The sequence below is a fragment of the Canis lupus genome, chromosome 5 (genome assembly GCF_011100685.1).
Source record: "Canis lupus familiaris isolate Mischka breed German Shepherd chromosome 5, alternate assembly UU_Cfam_GSD_1.0, whole genome shotgun sequence".
In the NCBI taxonomy this organism is placed as follows: Eukaryota; Metazoa; Chordata; class Mammalia; order Carnivora; family Canidae; genus Canis; species Canis lupus.
Genome location: NC_049226.1, coordinates 28110444 through 28132925, shown reverse-complemented (window position 1 = coordinate 28132925; position 22482 = coordinate 28110444). Strand labels below are relative to the sequence as shown.

The window sequence follows — 22482 nt, the reverse complement described above, 5'->3', positions numbered from 1 at the left end:
CAGCATCTTCATTATTTGCCATCTGACTTTCTAGGAATCCCTCTGGAGTCAACCACTTCCTTTTCATGCCCCATCAATGCTGGGCTTGGGACTAAGACTTGGTTGAGACAACAGAATGCAGGAAGAAGAGATGATGTACCAATTATGAGCCTAGACCTTAGATTCATCCTATGTTTTTATTTAACCCTTTTGTGCTTCTGCAACTGCCATGAGAAGCACATGTACTGGATGGCCTTTTAGAACAACAATGAGAGATCCATGCAGCAGCTATGGATTCAACCAAATGCAGAAGGCAACACCATACAAGCCTAGTCTAGGCCTACCAAACTCCATCTGATCCCAGACACACGAGTGAGAATAAGTAATTCTTGCGTTAAGCCACTTCATTTTGGGATGGTTGTTACACAGCTTATTCTTCAACTAGCTAACTAATACATGTATGTAGGGAAACTTCCAAGAGTCAAGGTGAGGATGGCTGCCAAGAGCAATAGTGCTAGAGAAGCTATACTCACACCCTGGCTCTGGGCATGGTGGAAAAGGCATCCATAACTAGGTGTAGGAGTAGTGCAAGGACAAAGTGCAGAGAGCCCCAACCAGGGCTCTGATACAAGGGAAAGACCATCCTTCTTTATTTTCTTCCCCAGTTAGTATACCAAAAACCAAAAAACAGAATGTAATACACAAACCCAGAAATTTGTTAGTGAAAGAGGAATATTTCTATCAGACAGAACAGATATTAAGCATTTACAAAAGAGGAGGAAGTTTACACTAATCAGAGAGTGCACATAGGCTGGCAGGAATGAAGCTGTACTCTTCATTTGTCTTTTTCAAAGAGTCAGGCCACAGTCAAAGTAGAGTTCTTATTCCAGAGTGTGAACCCAACTGATTTCCTACCACTCTCTATTTTTCTCTCAAGTACTAACTTAACGCATTGCATCTGGATAGTGTTCAAGACAGGTATTTGGACTCAACATCTCAGAGAGACAACTTCTTAATGGATATAGCTTCTGTGAGCAGACTCAACAAAATGCACAGAATAATGCTTTCATATTATTGTTCAGAGTGTGACATTACAATGGCATATACTTGCTATGGCACTGACAAAAGAATGACACTCACCCTCCAACTTCCTAGGTCAACATTCAAAATACTTCTCTCCACCTCCAATTCCCAAGACGTGATGAAGAAGGAAAAAATGTGACCTTAACATTTACAACAATAAAAATGAAACAATATTTTATCCTGGTTTCTGTTTTCACAGTGCCAAGACAAAATGCAGTGTGCCTCAACAAACATTTAGTTAAATTTAGGTATGTACACACACATGAGTTTACAGGACATCTGGTTGTTTGGTCAAAGTTTCCTGGATACTATTGGGTAATGACTATACAAAAATGTGAAAAATGTTTTTATTTTTTCAAAGGTCCATTGGTGTGTACTTCCAGTTAGTCAAAAATGAAAACTATGGAACAACTATAGCCTGAAGAAACAAAACATACACAAAAACCTTTGATTTAACAACCAGAGCCAAGCTCCGCAGCAGCTCACTTAATAAAGTGACAATGGCCATTTTCGGAGGGCTCCCCAGGGTGAAATGTTCCACTTTGTATAGCTTTGTATATAATCAAAAATCTGCTGCAAGTATGACCTTGAATATCTTCTGGAATAAGGTATAATTAAATAACCAGAATCTCTAGTAAATAACAGCTGCAAAATGAGCAACAAAAATATGTCTTCCAAGCAGTGTTTTATTTGCATCTTTTTGAACTGCAAACTTTGCTCCAGAGCATTTCAGATAGAATGTCAGCAATTCTGTCTTTTCAGGAAGCTCCTGGTCTCAAAAGAGTCAATCTTCCTTTTGCAATTAAGGCAAAGTTTCTTTCACCTCACTCAATTCACCAAAGACAGACTCCCATAATCATTCTAGAAATGCTCCTACCTACTGAGCAGCATTTAAGAAGTGTTGATTTTGAGTACAAAGGGGGAAAAGATGGCATTGACTATTCTTCTATCAATAGTTCTTGTTTTTTTTTTTTTTTCATAAAAAAGGCACAGTATTGATCCATTCTTAGTAATTTAGAAATTCTTGGAAATTCTTCACAATTTCTCCTAATGTCTAATCTTAATATCATGTAAAGTCACCTATTTTTTTTCCAGGAGACAGATTATGTAGCCATAGAATAAAGGTAAGGTAAATATGGCCTGGAGATTTGCTACACAGATGATTTGCGTTTCTCTTCCAACAACTATCTAGTATTATGGCCTCTGTGAACTGTCAAGTGGAATTTCATACATTGGCAACATGCCTATTACAACTTTCATATTTTCTGCAGACATTCCCTTATAAACTATTTATGTATTACATCCAGAAGTTAAATTCACAGTGAAATTCCCACAACTGTATCTTTAGCATTAGCCAGATTTTAACATGCAAACATTGATAACCTAAGGAAAAAAGGTGCACAAATCTAGGACACTTTGGTAGTGTTAACATGATTTCAAACACATCTCCAACATCTTTGCTCTTGACCACCTCTTAGAAACTTGAACAGACATCATACATGTCATATGAACTAAGGCTGTGAGGGGAAAACATACCACATATGAGTGAGGAGGAGCTTTCCTTTGGGACTCTAGTAAACAAAAAGTTCTCACAAAATACCCAGTTTGCTATTTAGTGTCAAGAAGTAGGTTTCATATTGGGATATAAATGTGTATGGTAAAAACAGGTGAATCTAAAGAATTAAAATCTCCAAGTATACACCTAAGAATACATTTCTACACGGCAAATAGCATACAAAGAAAAATGGAACACACAGTGACTTTTCATGCTGCTATTCTATTCATATTTCACATGTAAAACAAATTGGTCACAAAATACAAATTTTTTTCAAAGAACCACACAACAGATCGACTGAACTGAATACAAATAAGTGATACTAAAGTCAGTCTCTTATGTTTTGCTAATATTGTCAAAACAATGAGAGATTCACAGAAGGCCCCTGTCAAAAAATGTGCATACAAATTACCTATTTGCACATAATAAGTGTCAAATCTGTATAATTTCTACTGAAGAACAGATCTCATGAAGTTGTGGGCAGAATGTGGAACACATCCTTTCCGAGGATCATAACGTGATTGATGCATTAAAATAAGCCCCAAGTTGGGGGGATCCCTGGGTGGCGCAGCGGTTTAGCACCTGCCTTTGGCCCAGGGTGTGATCCTGGAGACCCGGGATCGAATCCCACATCAGGCTCCCGGTGCATGGAGCCTGCTTCTCCCTCTGCCTATGTCTCTGCCTATGTCTCTGCCTCTCTCTCTCTCTCTCTCTCTCTCTCTCTGTGTGTGACTATCATAAATAAATAAAAAATTTAAAAAAAATTATAAAATAAGCCCCAAGTCAACTCAACAGGGTATCAACACTGAGAGCCGTATTTAAACATGAAGAAATTGATGCACAGAAAAATTTCGAAGTAGGGAATGCAACCTTGGAATATCCGAAGCCCATGCCTTGAAAGTGTCTGCCAGATACATTTTATTGTATGTTGTAATTAGCAAATCTATAAAAATCTGGGAGATTTACTGACACGGCCCTTTGGAATCTCAATTAGCTGATTCAGAGCAGCAGTAGGGAACCCTGTTACGGAATGTGCAGGACGCGTAAACGGGCACACACTGGACCCTGAGCTGGTGCCAAGATTCTGACCGGATGTTGGGAAGTGTCCAGTACTATCTTTTTGTAAAATCGACATGAGTTATTTGAGCCTCCAGAAGAAGTCGCTTGAGAGAAGCACCCACAGCACAGTAATCAACACGCAGCTCCCGGTCTTCCCACCCCACTCCTGGTTTCTCCGCGGGGGCAGCCCCGAGACGGGATGGGGGTGCAGGCAGTCCTGGGGCGGAAGGTCTTCCTACTATTTTGGGCAGCCAAGAGTGCAAGGCTGAAGGGAGCAGGGAAGGCGCTGAAGACGCAACAGCTTCCAGTCCAAGTCAAGAAGTGGTTAAAATTTATCTACATATTTCCTTCAGGGTTTATAAATTCCATCCTCTCTTCTTACTTCTCCAGCTCGCTAATTATGGTTTCTACCCATAGGAGGAAACAGTAATTTACTTTGGTAGCGCATATTTCAGTTTACAAGACAAATTCAAATTATCCATTAAGTCCACATGAAAATCCTATGGAAAAGAGATTATTGTCATCATCCCCATTTTACATAGGAGGATAATGAAGCTCAAAGAAATTAATGCTTTGTCCAAGGGCATTCAGATCATAAGTGACAAATCCAGGGAACTTACACCCTATTTTTACAACTTCAAAGTTACAACAGGCTTCCTATCTTGCTGGTATATCTTAATTACTTTGTGTGTGTGTGTGCATGTGTGCGCACGAGTGTGAGAAAGCAAGAGTGACACAGAGAGACAAGGAGACAGAGATAGAGAGAGATGGGCAGAGAGAGCGCTTCTCCAGAACTGCAGTTGCAGAACAGCGTGGTTTTAACTAAGGATAGAATGACACATCGTGATTAAATTTTTGATACTCATCTCTGAAGATGCCCGTGTTGTTGACCTTCGTTTTGGTTCTAGAGGCAGAGTAAGTCAACAGTTTCAAAGAACAGAACTCACAGCTTTCTTTTTAAAAAGTGATTCACTTAGACACTATTTTATTAAAAGTACAGCATGTACTTTGCCCCCTCTAACTGAGGTATCTTGTGTTTAGGATGGTCCTGCTTATTTCAGATGAATGATTCCATACCATAAAGGCATGATCTCACCTTGGGCTATGAGACCTGAGGCTAGTGGCTGGACACATGTGCTACAACCATCCCAACCACAAAATTCGCCTCTCCCATACAAAGTTGTCATTGGTTTTCATTGCTGTTATTTCTCAGTTGGTCTAGTGCAAACTTAAGAACTGATGATCCTATTTGTTTTAAACTTTTCTATAAAGAAACAATCTAAGAGCTCCACTTTAATATCAGAAACCATGACTACAGCAGGGCTCCACATTTTAATTTTAACTGAATGCCAGTTTATTTCATGTTGCATAAGCGGTAATTTACGAGTTATCTTTAGAACATTTGGTCCCGTGTCTCATAGCCACAGGCACGAAAGGTCCAGCACAACTCTCCATTCTGGATGAAAAACACTGCAGTAAGAACACAAAATAAAACCAAGACTTTGTTCAAAATTGAGAGTGTCTTGAGTGGTTTTGAAGAAAAACAAGGACATGCAGAAAAATAAAAGACTCAAACAGTTTTGTTAGGGTTGTCTGAGACCTTTCTGTTCCATTTCATTTACATTTTGTAAAGAGAAAAAAAAAATCAATGATCCTATCTCCTTTCCCTTCAACGTCAGAAATCGGGTCTCTATGTTGAAGCCAGGGTACACAGTTACTCTGATGAGTCTTGTCCCCCGGAGGTCTCTAGAAAGAGACCACTCATGTTCTGTGCATAAGCAGTACTGAAATATTTCACCAATACAGGAGTAAATAAGCGCATATCAGCGGTTAAGCACATTTTATGAGATGAGTGAAACAGAATGTTTGTAAGTGGGATGGGAATGATAATGGGACAGGATGGGCCTGGGAGTCTCCTGTCTCAGAACAGAGAGATATCCTGCAGAGACAATACCACATCCATACCTTTCTAATAAAAGGAAGGAAAACGCTCTGTCCCAGATGCCATTTAGATGGTCCGAGAAAGAATCCTTGTATTTGGGATGCTAAATTTAATTTTTTTGAGTAAAACAGAAAGTGAGTGATTTCTTTTTTATTTGCTTTTTTTTTTTTTTTTTTTTTTTTTTTTTTAATGGAGCTCTTGTTTACCAGGCTTTGTTTCTCATTTTCATGGTTGGAATACAATTAAATCCTATTGACAGATGGGCTTTAGCCATGCTAATTACCATGGCGATCAATTAACTCAGCTGCTGTTTAGAATAGAGAAAGCTACATAAACAACAATCTGGAAATTCTGTCGTTTATAAGACCATTGTAGAAACATCACCTATCATGCATATAATTCATGAAATATCTGACTGACCATGTCATCGTGGCACAGGGGGCTCTGGTATTTATTTGAGACCTTTTTGCTCTATTTTGTCCTGTCGGAAAACAAGCATACATCCATGCTGCAAAGACAGTTGGACCCAAAGTATCAGCTTAAATAAAGTGACTTGCCACAAGACAAGCTTTTGGGGTGGCAGGGCTGGTGGCTAGTGCCCGGGCAGGCTGCCTGCTGTTACGTTGTGCCGTGGAGTCAGAAGTGTCGTGGGTCAGAGGTGAATGTGTTCCTCTCAGGAAGTTTTGCATCATCTCCTAGATTTGTATGTTGTTCCTTCAACACTTTTAAAGTGTGATATCCACTCATTCTATACATTCATACTAAAAACAGCCACAGGGACTTTTGGATATTCCTGAAGTAGCCTCGACCCATTTTCTTTTCTTTTTTTTTAAATGATTTTTTTAAACAATTATTTATTTATTTATTCATGAGAGACACAGAGAGAGAGAGAGAGAGAGAGAGACAGAGACAGAGACACAGGCAGAGGGAGAAGCAGGCTCCCTGCAGAGAGCCTGAGTGGGACTCCATTGGATCCCTGGTCTCCAGGATCAGGTCCTGGGCTGAAGGCGGTGCTAAACTGCTGAGCCACCGGGGCTGCCCACTTTGACCCATTTTCTAATAAAATATCCGCACAGGCTGGAGAGGAACACAACCTAAGATTGGCAGGCCATGTCCCATCACATCACCGTCTGGGAGGATCTCTCTCTAACTGTACACCCCACACAGCCCTCTCGCAGAGCTAATTATCCCTTACCCAGGAATAGGCCTCAGACCGGGAGGAGACTTGGGCATCCCTCCCACATGTGTCTGCATGTGTGCCTGTGTGGACAGGGGGCGGGGGACCCTGTTCCTCCCCTGCACCCACCCCCCATCCTACCATATCCATTTGGTTACAGCAGCAATAAGGACAACAGTGAACAGTGAGATGTCTGCTTGTGTGAGGAGAAAGGAGTCAAGTGAGTTCTTCAATCCAGGAAAGGGCGGTTCCTCCAAACGCAAGCAGGTCAAAGGGCACCATGACCAAATCCTTCTGCTGGCCCAACACAGCAGCGATTTACCCAATGAGCCTTCTGCTTGGTGCTATCTACAACCTGCATGCCCTGCCAAAGAACCCTTGTCTCTTCTAAGCAAGCTCAGCATTTTATTTACATGCCTATCATGACTCTTATTAATTTCTTTTTTAAAAAAAGATTTTATTTATTCATTTGAGACAGAGTAAGAGAGAGAGAATGAGTGGGGGGTGGGGGGACAGAGGCAGAGTCAGAGGGAGAAGCAGAGCAGGGAGCCAGATGTGGGACTCAATCCCAGGACCCCGAGAACATGACTTGAGCTGAAGGCAGACGCTTCACTAAAGGAGCCTCCCTGGAAGCCACTAGTCCAATGACTTGCTTACAGGGCACAGTCATTAAATTTTTACTATGAGAAATAACTAATATATTTCTGAGTTCATCTCCAAATGGAACAAAAGCTTAATTATGTAAATAATAAACAAGTCTATAGTTTTCCAAATACATATACTTGTGAGCAATTAATGGGACCAATTCAAGACATTTTAAAGAACTGCATTGCCCTCCACCAGTTTTCCTGCCAGGAATGATGATACAGGAAGAACAAAGAGGAAGAGCAGAGAAATCACAAGTAAATTAGAACTAAATAAAAAACAAAAACAGAGGTTTCAGACCTTAGCAACAGCATCATCACGGCAGTAAGAGAGGACTCGTGAGGACCTAGGATGTGAGAGCCACTCTGATGAGGAATCCTGTCCCATGTGTAGGTCTGTGGCTAGTTTCCCATTCACTCCAATACTTCTGCTTGTACATCATGATCAATGCCCTTTGTTAGGAACTTTGTTGGGTTCAAGTTTGAATAAGATATATATTTTTAAAATGATGTAGGAAACATCCCACACAGTAGTTTTAATGAAATAAAGATATAAATTTTAAAATAAAAATATAATAAAGACTAAGTGGAGGTGCTAACTTGCAATACCCTTTGCATTGTCCTCTAGCCATTTTTTACCCGAATGTACATTATTGTTCTTGGAGGTTAAGGAATATGCTCAGAAACATGTCTTTTCTATCAACTACCTAGAAAAGAAAGACATCTGGAGAATGCTTAAAAAGGAATACTTTGGTGATTGAATATTAACACCACGAGAGGGAACCAGCTAATTTTCCCATTTTCAGGATAACATATAATTACCTAAATGTAATGAGGTAATGATATTAGTGTTAATATTCTGACAAAGAGAATTTATATTGAAGTTATTTAAGTGTATAACAGGTCATGTTGGTATTTCTAAACTACAGTGACTTTTTGAATTGTGCCGATGATTACAAGTTTATTAAAAAGCAAACATTAAACATGGTTTGAATGGTTTTCCTCAATCACAGCTGAATTCAAAACATCTTAAAGCTCTAATTATTATTACTGCTACTATTTTGTTACATGGTCATTCTCCATTGAACAAAAATTTAAAAAAATGGAAACATTCTTTTTCTAAAGTACATTGAAAGTTAAGAAACAAGTAAGCACCAACCCGTTATGTCATAACTTTTTGAAGATTTTATTTATTTGAGAATGAGAGAGCACAAGCAGGGGGCAGTGGCAGAAGGAGAAGGAGAAGCTGAGCAGGGAGCCTGATGTAGGTAGGACTGGATCCCAGGACCCTGGGATCATGACCTGAGCCAAAACCATGAGTCAATCCACTGAGCCACCCAGGGGCCTCCATAAATTGCTTTTAACCTGTTTTTAATTTATTACACTAAATTTATTGAATCTATAAATGTTTCTTTCACAAATAATAAGTAATTTACAAACCTTTAGTAATAAAGCATGTGCCCTACACATCTGAATAATTCTTATATGGTTAAGACCTTGAAAGGGACCACAAGGCACAAAAGCATAGCAGCAAACTTTCTTAAAAATAAGTAAACACACACACATGTATATTTAGACTTGGAAAGTAAAGCCAAAGCCAAAAGTTATATAAAGTCAAAAGTTATCAAGAGATACTATATTATTTTCAGCATACAATATATAACTAAAACACATCTCTTTTCATGAAAAAAAATCTTAAAACGGTAATCTGTAAAACCTATAAAATAAAGTTATAAATACAATGCACCCTAAAATTGCTTCCTGCTGGAAAATGACATAATCTTTTAATTGCATACTCAAAGTGAATGAACACATGTCCAGCCAGAGTTCGCACTTGCTGACGCTGTCTTTGCAAACATGTATATTTGTTTACGTGTGTTTTCTGTCCATTTTTGTCTCCTTATAATAGAGAAAAACCACCAGTTGTGTTGCCAGCAGGTGGATACAGACTAAATTGTCAGGTCTCATGAATTTCTTCAATTACATACTGTGTATACATTTATTGAAGAGGTTTTATCATGGTGTTTAAGCCTCAAAAATGGGCAATACTAAACCTCTCCAATGGGAAACCTTCAAACATACAAATAAAAGCTTGTATTTTCATCAAACTACTGTCAATGTGTCTATTAATTAATTATCTGAAGAAATAAATGCTATTCATTTGTAACAGTGGAGGCACAATTACTGTATTATTGTAAAGGGAATGGAAGAACAGGAGGAAAATTAGTGGTTTACCTTCTATATCAGCTTTGAAAATTCTGCATCTTTCCTAAGTTGCTAGTTCAACTTCAAGGAACTTCAAGTAACGATTGCCCTGTCTTAATAAGTCTTGATTACATTTTTAAAGTAATAGGTACATATTTCAAGGAAGGAATCCAAACACAATAAACTAATATATTTGCTTAATGTTGTTTAATTATTATATATGCTACATATATATGCATATTTATGCAGCTACTCCTTTTTCACAGAAAGGACATTTATTTGCTCTGCAAAGCAAGATGTGAGGGACACTTGGGTGGCTCAGTGGTTGAGCATCTGCCTTTGTCTTAGGTTGTGATCCCAGGGTTCCGGGATCAAGCCCCACATTGGATTCCTTGCATGGAGTCTGCTTCTCCCTCTGCCTGTGTCTCTGCCTCTCTCTCTCTCTCTCTCTCCATCTCTCATGAATAAATAAATAAAATCTTTTTTTTTTTTTAAAGCAAGATGTGGAACTTTTTAAACAGTCAACTGTACTAGATGAAACCATCAATTACCTGGATTTTTTGGCGGCATTAAGGTTTTATAAAGAGGCAAATTATAAAGGGCATTATTGTGGATTTATTCCAAAAAAAAAAAAAAAACTTCAGGGCTGTTAACTTGGCCGGCATGAAATCAGTGTCATCTTTTCTATTTTCTGGGCATTTAGGCTGTACAATGAGAATTGATTTTCTGAGCGATAGCCCCGAGACCTTGCAGAAGTCTCACTTACCAAAGAAAGGTTCGATTATGTTCCCATATTGTGCTTACCACGGAAGAAAAAGCAAGAGAATATACTTCACAGCAACTCCTCAGGAGAAGTTATAATAACTTCCAGTTACTTGGATTTGTACATCTAGATAATTCCGACAGCCCATTTCTCAAGAGTCTGTGCAGCAGGAATTTATAGTATGGGAACATTTTATATTTAGGGATATTTATATACACTCCCAATGATCCCTGAGTTTATTGCATAATCAGAGTAAGTTTTTAATTACAATTTTGAGGTAAGATAATTACACATATGGTGGTATCTGAATCACCCACAGTACTGAGTAAAATGAAAGAACCATTATATATATATATATATATATATATAGCCTCAGAAGGCTATGTTTGGCGTTACAAGATTCCAAGCTGTTTTGCAACAGATATTTTTGGCCTGCATGATGGCTGGACCAGAGGACACTAATCCTGATATCCTGAGTCATATTCTAGGGGATGATGACACTTAATTGGCCAGACCTTGAGGCTTTCTGCTTTACACTGTGTGTTCTCAGAAAAGGATAAAATAGTACATAAATGCACATAAATGCAAAATGCCAACAAAAGAATTACAGCAAGCTAATAAAACATACTGCACAAAGCTTAATTATGTTCAGTATCAAAGCAATGGTAATACGAAAAAAAAAGAGATGTTCGTTTCTTTTGATGTGAACCCCGGATTTTCACTTTGCCAAAAAAATAGGAAAAGCCTATTCTACAAAAAACAAACCCCCAGAATTATGTCCCTAACTTATTAAAATTTAAAAAACAAACTGTTGAAAGCTGGTTGGTGGGAAGTAAAACAGGACATGGAACCTGAGCCTTGCTGGCTTCTGGCAGAATTGTTTGTCCATGGCGGGTGTCACCCCACGAGCTCAGCACGACCACAGCTGATCTCTGAGGAACCTACCGAGACGCGAAGAAAGAACTACACAAGAAATTTATTAACTTAATATTGGGAGTCAAAGGGCCATCCACCTCTACAAATAGTGAAGATTGGCTCTAAATAATTCAGAATTTTCTACAGGAAAATTATAATGCTAGATTATTTCCCCCTGAAAGTTTATAAAATCCTCCTCATCCTGAAGGGCTGCTGCCTTTCTGGTTGAAGGTATGAAGTTGGGGCCATGCACTTCTTGGCCCTGGGTCTCCACTGCATCCAGCCCCCTGTGGTTGACTTCTTGCCATGTCTCTAAACCCAGCATGTTCAGGAAGCGTCCCTGCCTGACTCCCTTTTCACATTCTGCATTTGTTCTCTGGATAGTATTCATTTCTCTCCTGTTGTACTGACCTCTCTGGTATTATGTGTGTATATGTATATATGGAAGTGTGTGTGCATATGCATGTATGTGTGTATGCTTGTGTGTACATGTATGTCTATATGGGTGCATGCATAAGCACATATCTTATGCCTATCTATGTATGTGGGTGCATGTGTGTATGTATGTGTATATGCATGTGCGTGTGTATATGTGTGCATGTACATAAGTATACCCATCTATGTGTGCATGCATATGCACGTGTGTACGCCTGTGTATGTGTATACATGTTTTGTATCTGTATGTATGTATGTGTATGTGTCTGCATGTGCACATGCATGTACATGTGTGTACATGCACACATGTCCATGTATGTGTGCGTGCGTGCATGCATGCATGTGTATTTGCGTGCACATGTGCATTTGTGTTTACATGTGTGTGTGTGCATGCATACGCATATGTGTGCATGCATCCTCTTTTAGACTGGCTCCTCTACGAGCATAGCTTACACTTAACATTATTCATGCATGCCTCCCCAGAACTTAGCATATGCTTCACACACGCTAGGCATTTAGTCAACATTTCCAATATAAATGAATATGAGTATGGAAATATAATGATAATTAGAGCAATGAATAAGATATAGTCCTTTATCTGAGACAAACACATGAGAAATGGAAACTAAAACAGTTCTTTAAGTTGATGTAACCTCTAATGGTGCAGGTCTCCTGACAAACCTTGAAATAAAGAGGGAGGTGGGGCAAGGCAGAAGATGTTAACTATCTTTTGGTTTGTAAATAAACACACCTGGGGAGACCACACCCTGGAAGCAGGAGCTCCTCACACACACTGTGAGATACAGAGAAAAGGAAGTGGCACTCAAGGATTGTACCCAGCCACCATCTGCCCAGAAGGACCTCTCTATCAATGTTCTTAATGTCTCCACTCTGCTGTGTGTGGGAGGGTCCTGTGCCCTACGTCAGAGAGGGAGCCATTCACGGCCCTGAGATGGGCATTCATGATCCATTTTACTCCAAAACCAACATCAAACTGGTCTCCTCAAAGGTTCATCTCACACATCCATTGAAGGTAGGGTGATGGTGATGACCCTCTATGTCATCCACACATTCTGTTCTTTCATGCAGCCCACATCCAATGTCTCAAGACGTCCCATCCATTCTACTCAATGATCTCTCTTATTCCCCACTGCATTCGCTTTGGTCGTCCTTATATTTTCATCTTCTAGCAACAGTGCCCTCTCTAAACCAACAAGAAGGCATCTACCTGGCCCTCCCGCCACCATGTGTCCTTCATAGGTCATGAGAAACCTCTTCCTTAAATCAATTAAATAGAAAAAAATCATAAACACTTCCTTCAAATCTTTCCCATTTCCTTTCTTTTTTTTTCTCTTTTCTTTCCCTCCTTTTTTTATGTTTTTGGATGGAGGATTCTTGTGTATTAATACTATCTACATTCCTTGGATTCACGTATAACTCTAAAAACTGGTTCTAATTGTTTTCTTTCCAGCTTCACATCAAGCCATCCAAAATCATGTACAAATTTCTCCTATGACATTGGACGTCCTCCATTTTCCTAGAAAACAACAGGCCTTATTGTGAATTCTGGCTTCTGTTAAGTGTTGTCTGGGGTGTCTCACTTACCTCCTGTATTATGATTCCCTCATTTATCATCAATCCCCCCTCCAGAGAATGTGAGGTCATCACAGTAGGGCACCAAGTCTGACCCGTCTCTCATCCCAAGCACATAGCGTGATGCTCGCCATGCAGGGACCAAGCACCCCTGTCTGGGTCTAAGGAGAAGCATGTAGAATACCACTCTCAAGTGACCAAGATGAAATGTTGTTTAGGAAGAGCTGAGATAATCTTCCAAATCGTGGGTGAGGCAGGGTGGGAAGGGCTGGCCCGGGAACCAGTGGGCGGAGCCGGGCACCTCTGTGGGAACAGGCATTCCAAGTTCCAAGCAGTGCCATACAAATGAGCCCTGGAACACCCGGGCCTCCTCAGGGTTCCGAGCCGCCAAGCAGCCGGCACTGCACTGGTGAGCAGCTGGGCCTCGTGCAGGAGTGAACAGAACGAAGCCCAGACACCACCGACGAGACCTAGCTCCAGGGAGCCAGAGGACACCCCGATGCCCTGTGCCCGTCTGGCCTGCCTGGGCCAATGTCATGCTGATCACCGTGTACTGTGTGCGGAGGGACCTGTCCGAGGCGACCTTCTCCCTCCAGGTCAACCCTGACTTCGAACTGCACAACTTCCGCCTCCTTTGTGAGCTCGAGTCTGGCATCCCTGTGGACGAGATCCAGATCATCTTCATGGAGCGGCTCCTCACCGACGACCGCTGCTCCCTGGGCTCCTACGGCCTCAGAGACGGTGACGTGGTGGTGCTGCTGCAGAGGGAGAGCGCGGGGCCGCGGCCGCACGGACGAACATCCAGCCTGCTGCAGGTAGATTTCACCAGTTTAGCCGTGCCGGGCACGTCCAGCTCCCGCCAGCAGCAGCAGCAGCAGCAGCGGGCCCCGTCAGCGCAGCAGTCCCACGGCCTGGACTCCGGAGAGAAGATGACACCCACACAGGGCCTGGACAGCCCCGCGTTGATCCGGAGCATGCTACTGTCCAACCCCCACGACCTGTCACTGCTCAAGGAGCGCAACCCGCCCCTGGCCGAAGCCCTGCTCAGCGGGAACCTTGACACATTTTCTCATGTCCTCATGGAGCAGCAGAGAGAAAGGGCCCTGAGAGAGCAGGAGCGGCTGCGCCTCTACACTGCCGACCCATTCGACTTGGAAGCTCAGGCCAAAATAGAAGAAGAAATCCGGCAGCAGAACATCGAGGAAAATATGAACATAGCGATGGAGGAGGCTCCAGAGAGTTTCGGACAAGTGGCCATGCTCTATATCAACTGCAAAGTGAATGGACATCCTCTGAAGGCCTTCGTGGACTCTGGAGCCCAGATGACTATCATGAGCCAAGCCTGTGCCGAGAGATGTAATATAATACGGCTGGTGGACCGCCGGTGGGCTGGCATTGCCAAAGGGGTGGGCACGCAGAGGATTATTGGCCGAGTCCATCTAGCTCAGATTCAGATTGAAGGTGATTTCCTACAGTGCTCTTTCTCCATCCTGGAGGAGCAGCCCATGGACATGCTTCTGGGGCTGGATATGCTCAGGAGACACCAGTGTTCCATCGACTTGAAGAAGAATGTGCTGGTGATCGGCACCACTGGTACACAGACTCCCTTTCTTCCCGAGGGAGAGTTACCCCTGTGTGCCAAGCTGGTAAGTAGTGCTGGGCAACAAGAATCTCCAGACAAAGAAGGAGCAGATACTATTAAGCATTCAGTCATGGATTTAGGATGGAGAAAACATTGAAATGGATTATGAGTACGCCACCATCTTGAGGGAGCCTTAGGTCCTGGAAGATTCTAAGACATGAGCTCACTGGCAGTGTAATCATTAAAAACATCAGTAACAACCAAACCTGGCTTTGGGACTACCTTCTGAGATCCATCACTGTGTAAATTGTGATTGTTTGATCGTGGGCCCGCCTTCATTTCCCTTATACAAAGATCACTGAACCTCATCCCAGGAAGGCTCTGGAGGCTCCAAGTAATTTCCAGATAATCCATGAAATGAAACCAGTCTCTTCCTTTAGAGACACTGTCCCATCAGATTACAGGGTGCCTTGTCCAAAGCAGATGCTATTTTGCAGATGCTCTAGAAAAAGCCATCACTACAGACCCTATAAAACATCTATACAATGATTTCAAATCAGCACTCACAATTATTTATACTAAGAGAAATTTTTCCCAGATTTTGTTTTCTTTGGGAAAGTTCTTAGAAATGGTGAGTCAGTTATGCTCAAGTTGATTAATACATACAAATGTCTGTTTTGGACACTTATAAAGGCCAGTTTCTTTATATTTTATGTCTTCCCTTTCATTGGACTCCCGTGGACTCATGCTCACTGCAATATGTCCCTACAGGCAATTTTTGCCACATTTGAGAAAATGGATTTTTCTCCAATGAAGTCTAAAATAATGTCCTTTTTCCCCTGCATCAAAGAAACCCTGGTGATAAAACAAAAGCCAGCAAGTAGACTTTTTTTCTTTCTTTCTTTCTAACTATGGTGCATCTTGGAAGCCTAATAGTTGTAACTGTGGGGCCAGTGGGCGGTAGGATCAGGCAGTGGTCCAGATCCCCTAATATTCATTTCAACTAAATCAGCTTTTTTTAAAGTCTGCTTTATATATTAAGCTGCTACAGAAATATTGTTTGAACAAAGGGTTTCAGTGTTAAAGTAACATTTGAAAACCTCCGAAGGAGATGTCTGAGTCCTCATTTAGTTCTATGATACATGCAAATAAAGCTGCTGTGCATGACTACTGAAAGATCCTGGACCCATTATGATTCATGGCTGACACACCTGACACAATAGATTCAGCTGCCTGAGACCACCAGACTAAGGGGAAATGTTTCAGGGCTGATATTAGAAAGAATGATGGATTCAAAGTCAAGAAATACATGTTCTGATTCCAGCTCTGTATTGGGCATTTCCATTTTATACAACTCAGATTTCTTGTCTATAAATTACTCTGGAGGGGAGAGCCATTTCCAGGTACTGAGACTACATCATGATCTAGGGCATCCTTTAAAAGTTATTCTCTTTTCCAACAAAATCTAAAGCCATTCAAAGCATTTTTTAAAGACTACAGAAAAAAAAAAATCCTTCCCTGCCATCAGCATATGCCTTTCTGGGTCTGCTTCTTGGTGAAAGTAACCATCTTATTTCTGTAGAGTCACCTCTGCCCCTCCAGGTGCTGTTACTTCCCCTCACATGTTCTTTATAGGTATTGCCATGCTCACAAGCCCCAACCTTGTTACAAGGCTTATACCCACTAAACCACTAAAAATGAGCATAAGCAATTCAATGCCTGTTACTAGATGAAAACTGACCCAATAAATACAAGGATTCCTTCACAGATAAAAATATGCCTGTTCCTCAGCAGTTTCCCCCAGACTCTGTTTCCAGGTACATTTATGTAAAACACATGTCTGACATGTGTACATCATATGGAAATGCTCAGTGTAAGAGTTTGACATATAGCCTATGGAGTTATCTAACCCATAAAAGCCAATCTAAAAATCATCAGATCTTTAATCTAAAAGAGGTTTGCATTGTATCAAATCTGAACATACCCATCTTCCCTTCTCAGAGGGACAGCCCTTCTAAAGTAGCTACGATGGTTCAGGACCAGTCTCAAGAATAATTCTTTTTTTCTCATTTGGAGCTGAACTCTATTATTTCATAACTTCCAATAAATTTGTCTTCACTATTCCTTCTTCCAGAACATATTTAATTAATGTAATTTCTTTGCCATGAAATAAATAGTCCTTTTAATATTTGAAATCAATGTCATTTAAGTATTCTCTTTTGTAAGCTTTCACCAGATATTTAACTATTTCTCATAGCATTAGTTTGGAGTCACCTAAACATATCTGTCAAGTTCCTTTGGACATACTCCAGCTTCTAAAAATATTACTTGAGTAAATGGGTTGAAATAATTAAAAATACTTTTATTGAACTGAAAAGCAATGATCTCAAAGAAAAATCAATAAACACAGTGAATTAATTAAGCAATGTCCTTCCTGATTAATTTTTAACATCTCTGTCTTTCAAATCAGAAAATATTTTAAAAATTAGTTTCATGGATTGAAATCTTGACTCAATCCTGTGTACACTTGAATAGATCCTAATCAATTAAATTTTAAGTGGATTAATTTTAGTAAAAGATAGCATCTTTTGCATGTCTATCATGTAAATTAGGTGCTATGCAACATACCTTGCATGTATTACTGCCATTAATCCCCAGAATAAACCCTCAAAATAGTCACCATTAATCTTATTTACGAGATGAGAAATTCAAGGCTCAGAATGATGAAACATTCAAATACCCAAAGCTTTGTGTTTTTAAAACTTTTTCTTGACTATCTACATTTTAGTTTGTGACCCAGTTTCACATACACATGCACACACATGCATACGTACACACATGTGCACACACACACACAACCAGTCTCTACCTCTGAAACAAAAAGATTCTTTAAATAATATGAAATGTTTTATCCTTCCTTGGTCTATTACTTTGAAAAATTATATTTTTATTATTTGAGAAAATATGCTAGACATGTCCCACTAATTGTATCCCACCAAAGTATCCTGACCCATAATTTGGGAAAAAACCTGAATCACCTACCAGATTGCTGAGTTCTGGTTTCTGATTTCAAATGCCAAGTTCCTCCCACTATTCAACATATTCTTTATGTCTCACATTTGAGTCCTAGCTACCAGTAAAAATTGTTACAAAATGTCACTAACTTGGATTCTTGCTACTGTACATGACTAAACTGTGTACAGAAGATGGAGAGTTTCCTCTTTTGAGTGTTTCATAAAATGGGTGAGACTCAACTATGCGGGGCCCCTCCCTTGCAGAAACAAATGCTTTCCTAGTTGCCAATAAATGCCCCCTGCTCTATAAGTAAAACAAAACCCAAAACCTAAACACCACCAATCAAAAGGACAACAGAGTAGTAGCCAGCAGAGCACACTCACCAATTATTTACTGAACACCATGAAATGAGCACTGAGCCAAGTTGGTACAAGCATGGAAATGAGTTACAGTCACAGACCCAAAGGTGGACATAACCTGGCAGGGCAGGGGAAAGGTGCTCATGGAATTAAAAATATGCTGGTGCAAATGAAGGAAGGAATTTTATTTTGGGGTTATTTTTAAAATAAAAAACAAGCCAGTAAAATGCACTTTCAGTATGTCTAAAATGACCATCACTGATGCTAGACAACAAAACAAACACACTCTCCTCCTAAAGTTTAGGTTGCTAATATACAATTTAGCATATTTACTGTTGGAGATTATCCACTATTGGGAATTTACTACCTGGGAAATGTTGAGCAAATCTTCATTTAGAAATTGGGGTAAAGCACAAGACATGATGAAACTGGCCTAACACTGTTAAAGATAACAAGCTCTTTAAAAAATTCCATTAATCCCTTGGTTTCTCCTAAATGTCCATTTAAATGCCCATCTTACCTCAAAGGCAATCACTATTGTTGATAAGCATGCATTTCAAGACTGTAGTAATGCATTCTACTAGACTTAAAGCAGAAGACTGATGTCCGAGATTTGCAGAATTTATAGCCTCAACTTCTTTCTTACAGTACCAGGTCTTAGAATTTCTCATGTTCCTAAGGGAAAACCCACTCCTCCAAAAGAGAAAGAAATGGAAGTATGCATGTATGAATTCACCTTCACTACAGACACTAAATGTGGCCTTTTTTTTTTTTCTTCTTTTATTTATTGAAGAGCCATAGAAAGAAAGAGACAGAACAGGAGCAGTGGGGAAGCAGGGGGCAGAGAGGGGCGGCAGCAGGTGGAGGCAGATGCCCTCGGAGCAGGGAGCCTGACCCAGGGCTGGATCTCAGGACCCAGAGATCATGACCTGAGCTTAAGGCAGACTCTTCACTGACTGAGCCACCCAGGTGCCCCTAAACGTTGCCTTTTCAGGGGAACAGTGCACTTCTTTCAGAGGATCATTGCTGACATCCAACACTCCATAAAGAAAAATGTGAGTGAATGGTCTGAGAGTGCTCTGGGATTCTCACCAGGGTTAGAAGGCTGGGGAAGATATTAATGAGTGCTAACATTCACAGAGGTTAACAAGAGCATGGAAACCAAAGAGGAACAAAGGTAAAGGTCAGAGAAGGAAGAGGGGGAGGGAAATCCAAAAAAAAAAAAAAACTGTGTTGCTTTTAAAACTAATTCTCTCTTGGTTTAACTGCTGTTTCACAAGGTGGGTGGGGACTGGGGTGAGATTAAGGATTCACCATGAAGGCCACAATACTTCATCCATCTTTGGCAAGCTCTCTAAAATGAAAATGTTCTCACATTCCAGCCTGAGTCAAACATGCTTTTGAACCCTGGCTTTTTTGCATGTCAGAGTCCCCCTCCCCACTTTGAATCTCAGAATTTCTAAGGGTCTTCAGTCCTGCTGTGCTTTTTTCATGGATCCATTTAAAAGGCTGTGGAGATAAGCATACCTTTGTCTCTAATTACCACACTGAATGTTTTCTGTTGGTTGTTTTCTTCTTCCTCCCCACTTTTTTTTTTTTTTTTTTTTAGGAAAGACTTGTATGAACCCAGCTTTTTTATTTCTAATCCGTAAGGCTTATTTTAAGAACAGCATTAGAAAAATCATGAAATTCTAATTCATTCAATTCTAAATCATAATTTCCTCCTGTGTTAAAGCCCATAGGAGACAACATGGGCTGTGCTCCAGGTGGAGAGAAGGGTCTATTTTCCTACTGTTATCGATGGTGTGTCCCAATAAAATAGATACCGATTAACCAAAGAAGCATATTCCAGGTAAAATAATCACTGAAAGTCATCAAATACTCACCCCACAACATGAATCATGATTCTAAAATCTAACTTTACTAGCATTTCACTACAAGGACCTTGACATGAAGAAGGAAATTAATTTCAAATTACATTAGTTCACATAGTCTCCCTTTAAACCCATGTCATGTCTAGGGATTTAATTAATCAGAAAGTACCAATGTTTTGCATTCATTGACATCACTAAAATTCAGTATACTTTTTCAAGAGTTCAATCACTGTCCTATGTCATGCAGAGCAACAAGGAAAAATAAGTTTTAGTCTTAGCCTTTAAAAGTCAGAAGTTAGAAGAGCTAGAAAAGAAATGCCAAGTAAATGGTTCCAAAATAATCTTGAACACAGTGCTGAATCATGAAATATAGACTATGAGTTCAGGGGATGATCTGCATCCTGAGATGCTAACTACAACATGGCAGGATCTCTTGGACAAAATTTTACTGAGCACCTACTGTATGCCAGAACTACTCAGGGGCTGGAGGTGTAGCAACAATTTTCTGGTGCTCAGCTGGCTCTGAGCTGCAGCCAGGCAAATAAGAGAATGTCAGCTCCTCAAAGATGGGTCATGCAGGGTTGCTTTGAGGTCACCCAGCTAACTGAGCCAGCTGGCATGTGGCAGATTCTTAGGGTGAACTTCAGGGTGAAGCCCGCGGTCTGTTTAAGCCTGGACCCACAGTGGCACTTGGCTCAACTTCTTCCTATTATGGGCTCAGTCCTGGAGCAGGGTTTGACAAGTGTAAACAGATACTTCTCTCACAAAACTAATGAAAAGGCTTAGGGCTCACACAATGGATGAACAAACCACAACACAGGCAGAAAAAAATTAACTATTGAGATGAGTTAATTTAATGGAACATTGGTCACATACTTAAGCTCCAGAGAATTAGAAATGGGCTTCTCATGGACAATGAGATACCAACCAGATGGCAATTCCATCAATGTCTGGGGATTTTGAAAACCTGGAATGGGGCCCAAATTACTAACAAAACTCTAGGAAGTGCTGGGATCTTCTGATGTGACAATAATCTTTAGTCCTTGGTATTTTGTGTGAGGCAAATAGTACCTGCTTAATAAATATAGATTTAATGAATGAATAAATGCAGAAGTCCCACATTTATTAATAAGCTGATGTAGAGAAAGTGTGATTTTTTAATTTTTATATAAAAATATGTAAGATATAACTTAATTATATATAGACAGATTATTTTTGTATAATTAGAATAAATACCTTCTGGGCTAATAACATGGTTGATATTTACATGTATGGATTTAAATATAAGTGATCCAAGAAATAATTTCTTTAGGTCCTTTCAATCTGGTAAAATTTCCAACTGCTCTACTTTAAGGGCAATTTAACTAATGTATGCAGCAGCTGAATCACTGCAGTTTGACAACCCACCATTTGGCTCCTGGCAATTCCCTCAGTTCCAGGCAAACCACAACAGTTGGTCACCCTACAAGTTCTGGAAGTGGGTTTTCAATTGAAAGCACATGAGCATACTGTGTGTGGGCACCTCCACACAAGCTGCAGATTTGATAGGCCTGCAGAGTCGAGCCCCATGTTGCCAGTATATGTCCAAAAATACGCTGGATTCACATAGGAGAAATAACTTTATTTAAACGCATTCCTCAAATATTTCTGGACTGGAGAGTTAACTACTTTAAAAATTGTAAGAAAACCATACTTAAAAGAAGTATTAAGATAATTTTTTAAAGATTTTATTTATTTATTCATGAGAGACACACACACACACACAGAGAGAGAGAGAGAGAGAGAGAGAGAGAGAGGCAGAGACACAGGCAAAGGGAGAAGCAGGCTCCATGCAGGGAGCCCAACGTGGGACTTGATCCTAGGTCTCCAGGATCACGCCCTGGGGTGAAGGTGGCACTAAACCGCTGAGCCACCCGGGCTGCCCAGTATTAAAAGAATTTAACAAAGAATCCTATACATTTTTTTCAAGAAAATCCACAATACAACTAAAGTTGACAAAGCTGTTTTGATTGGCAAGACTTCTTAGAAGTGGTGTACATCTGTACTATGTAATATGAAAATGAAATGAGTGGAAGTTGATGTCAGAAAATGGCAGCATGGGGTATTCAAAATATTTCAAATAACTGAACTTGGATTATCCCCCCAAAAGCACCAATAAAACAAAATTATACCAGTTTTTACACTTAGAACAGATTGAATGTAAGTCTCAAAGTAAATCCCAGGTTTTGAATTTTAAGCTCTCTGAACAAAGAAGCAGATACTTCAGAAAGGAACGCAAATGAATAATGATGTTACCCTCGCA

General features: G+C 40.2%; 2 protein-coding genes across 3 annotated transcripts in view; one reads left to right on the top strand and one right to left on the bottom strand.

Moving 5' to 3' along the window:
* The window catches only part of PDGFD (platelet derived growth factor D), a 227963-nt gene that overhangs the window by 100577 nt on the left and 104904 nt on the right, over positions 1 to 22482 (bottom strand). The window lies entirely within an intron of this gene.
* Positions 13693 to 15197, top strand: DDI1 (DNA damage inducible 1 homolog 1). The gene has a single exon (XM_038536338.1). It carries the CDS (start codon positions 13887 to 13889, stop codon positions 15087 to 15089), a length of 1203 nt encoding a protein of 400 aa, XP_038392266.1. The 5' UTR covers positions 13693 to 13886; the 3' UTR covers positions 15090 to 15197.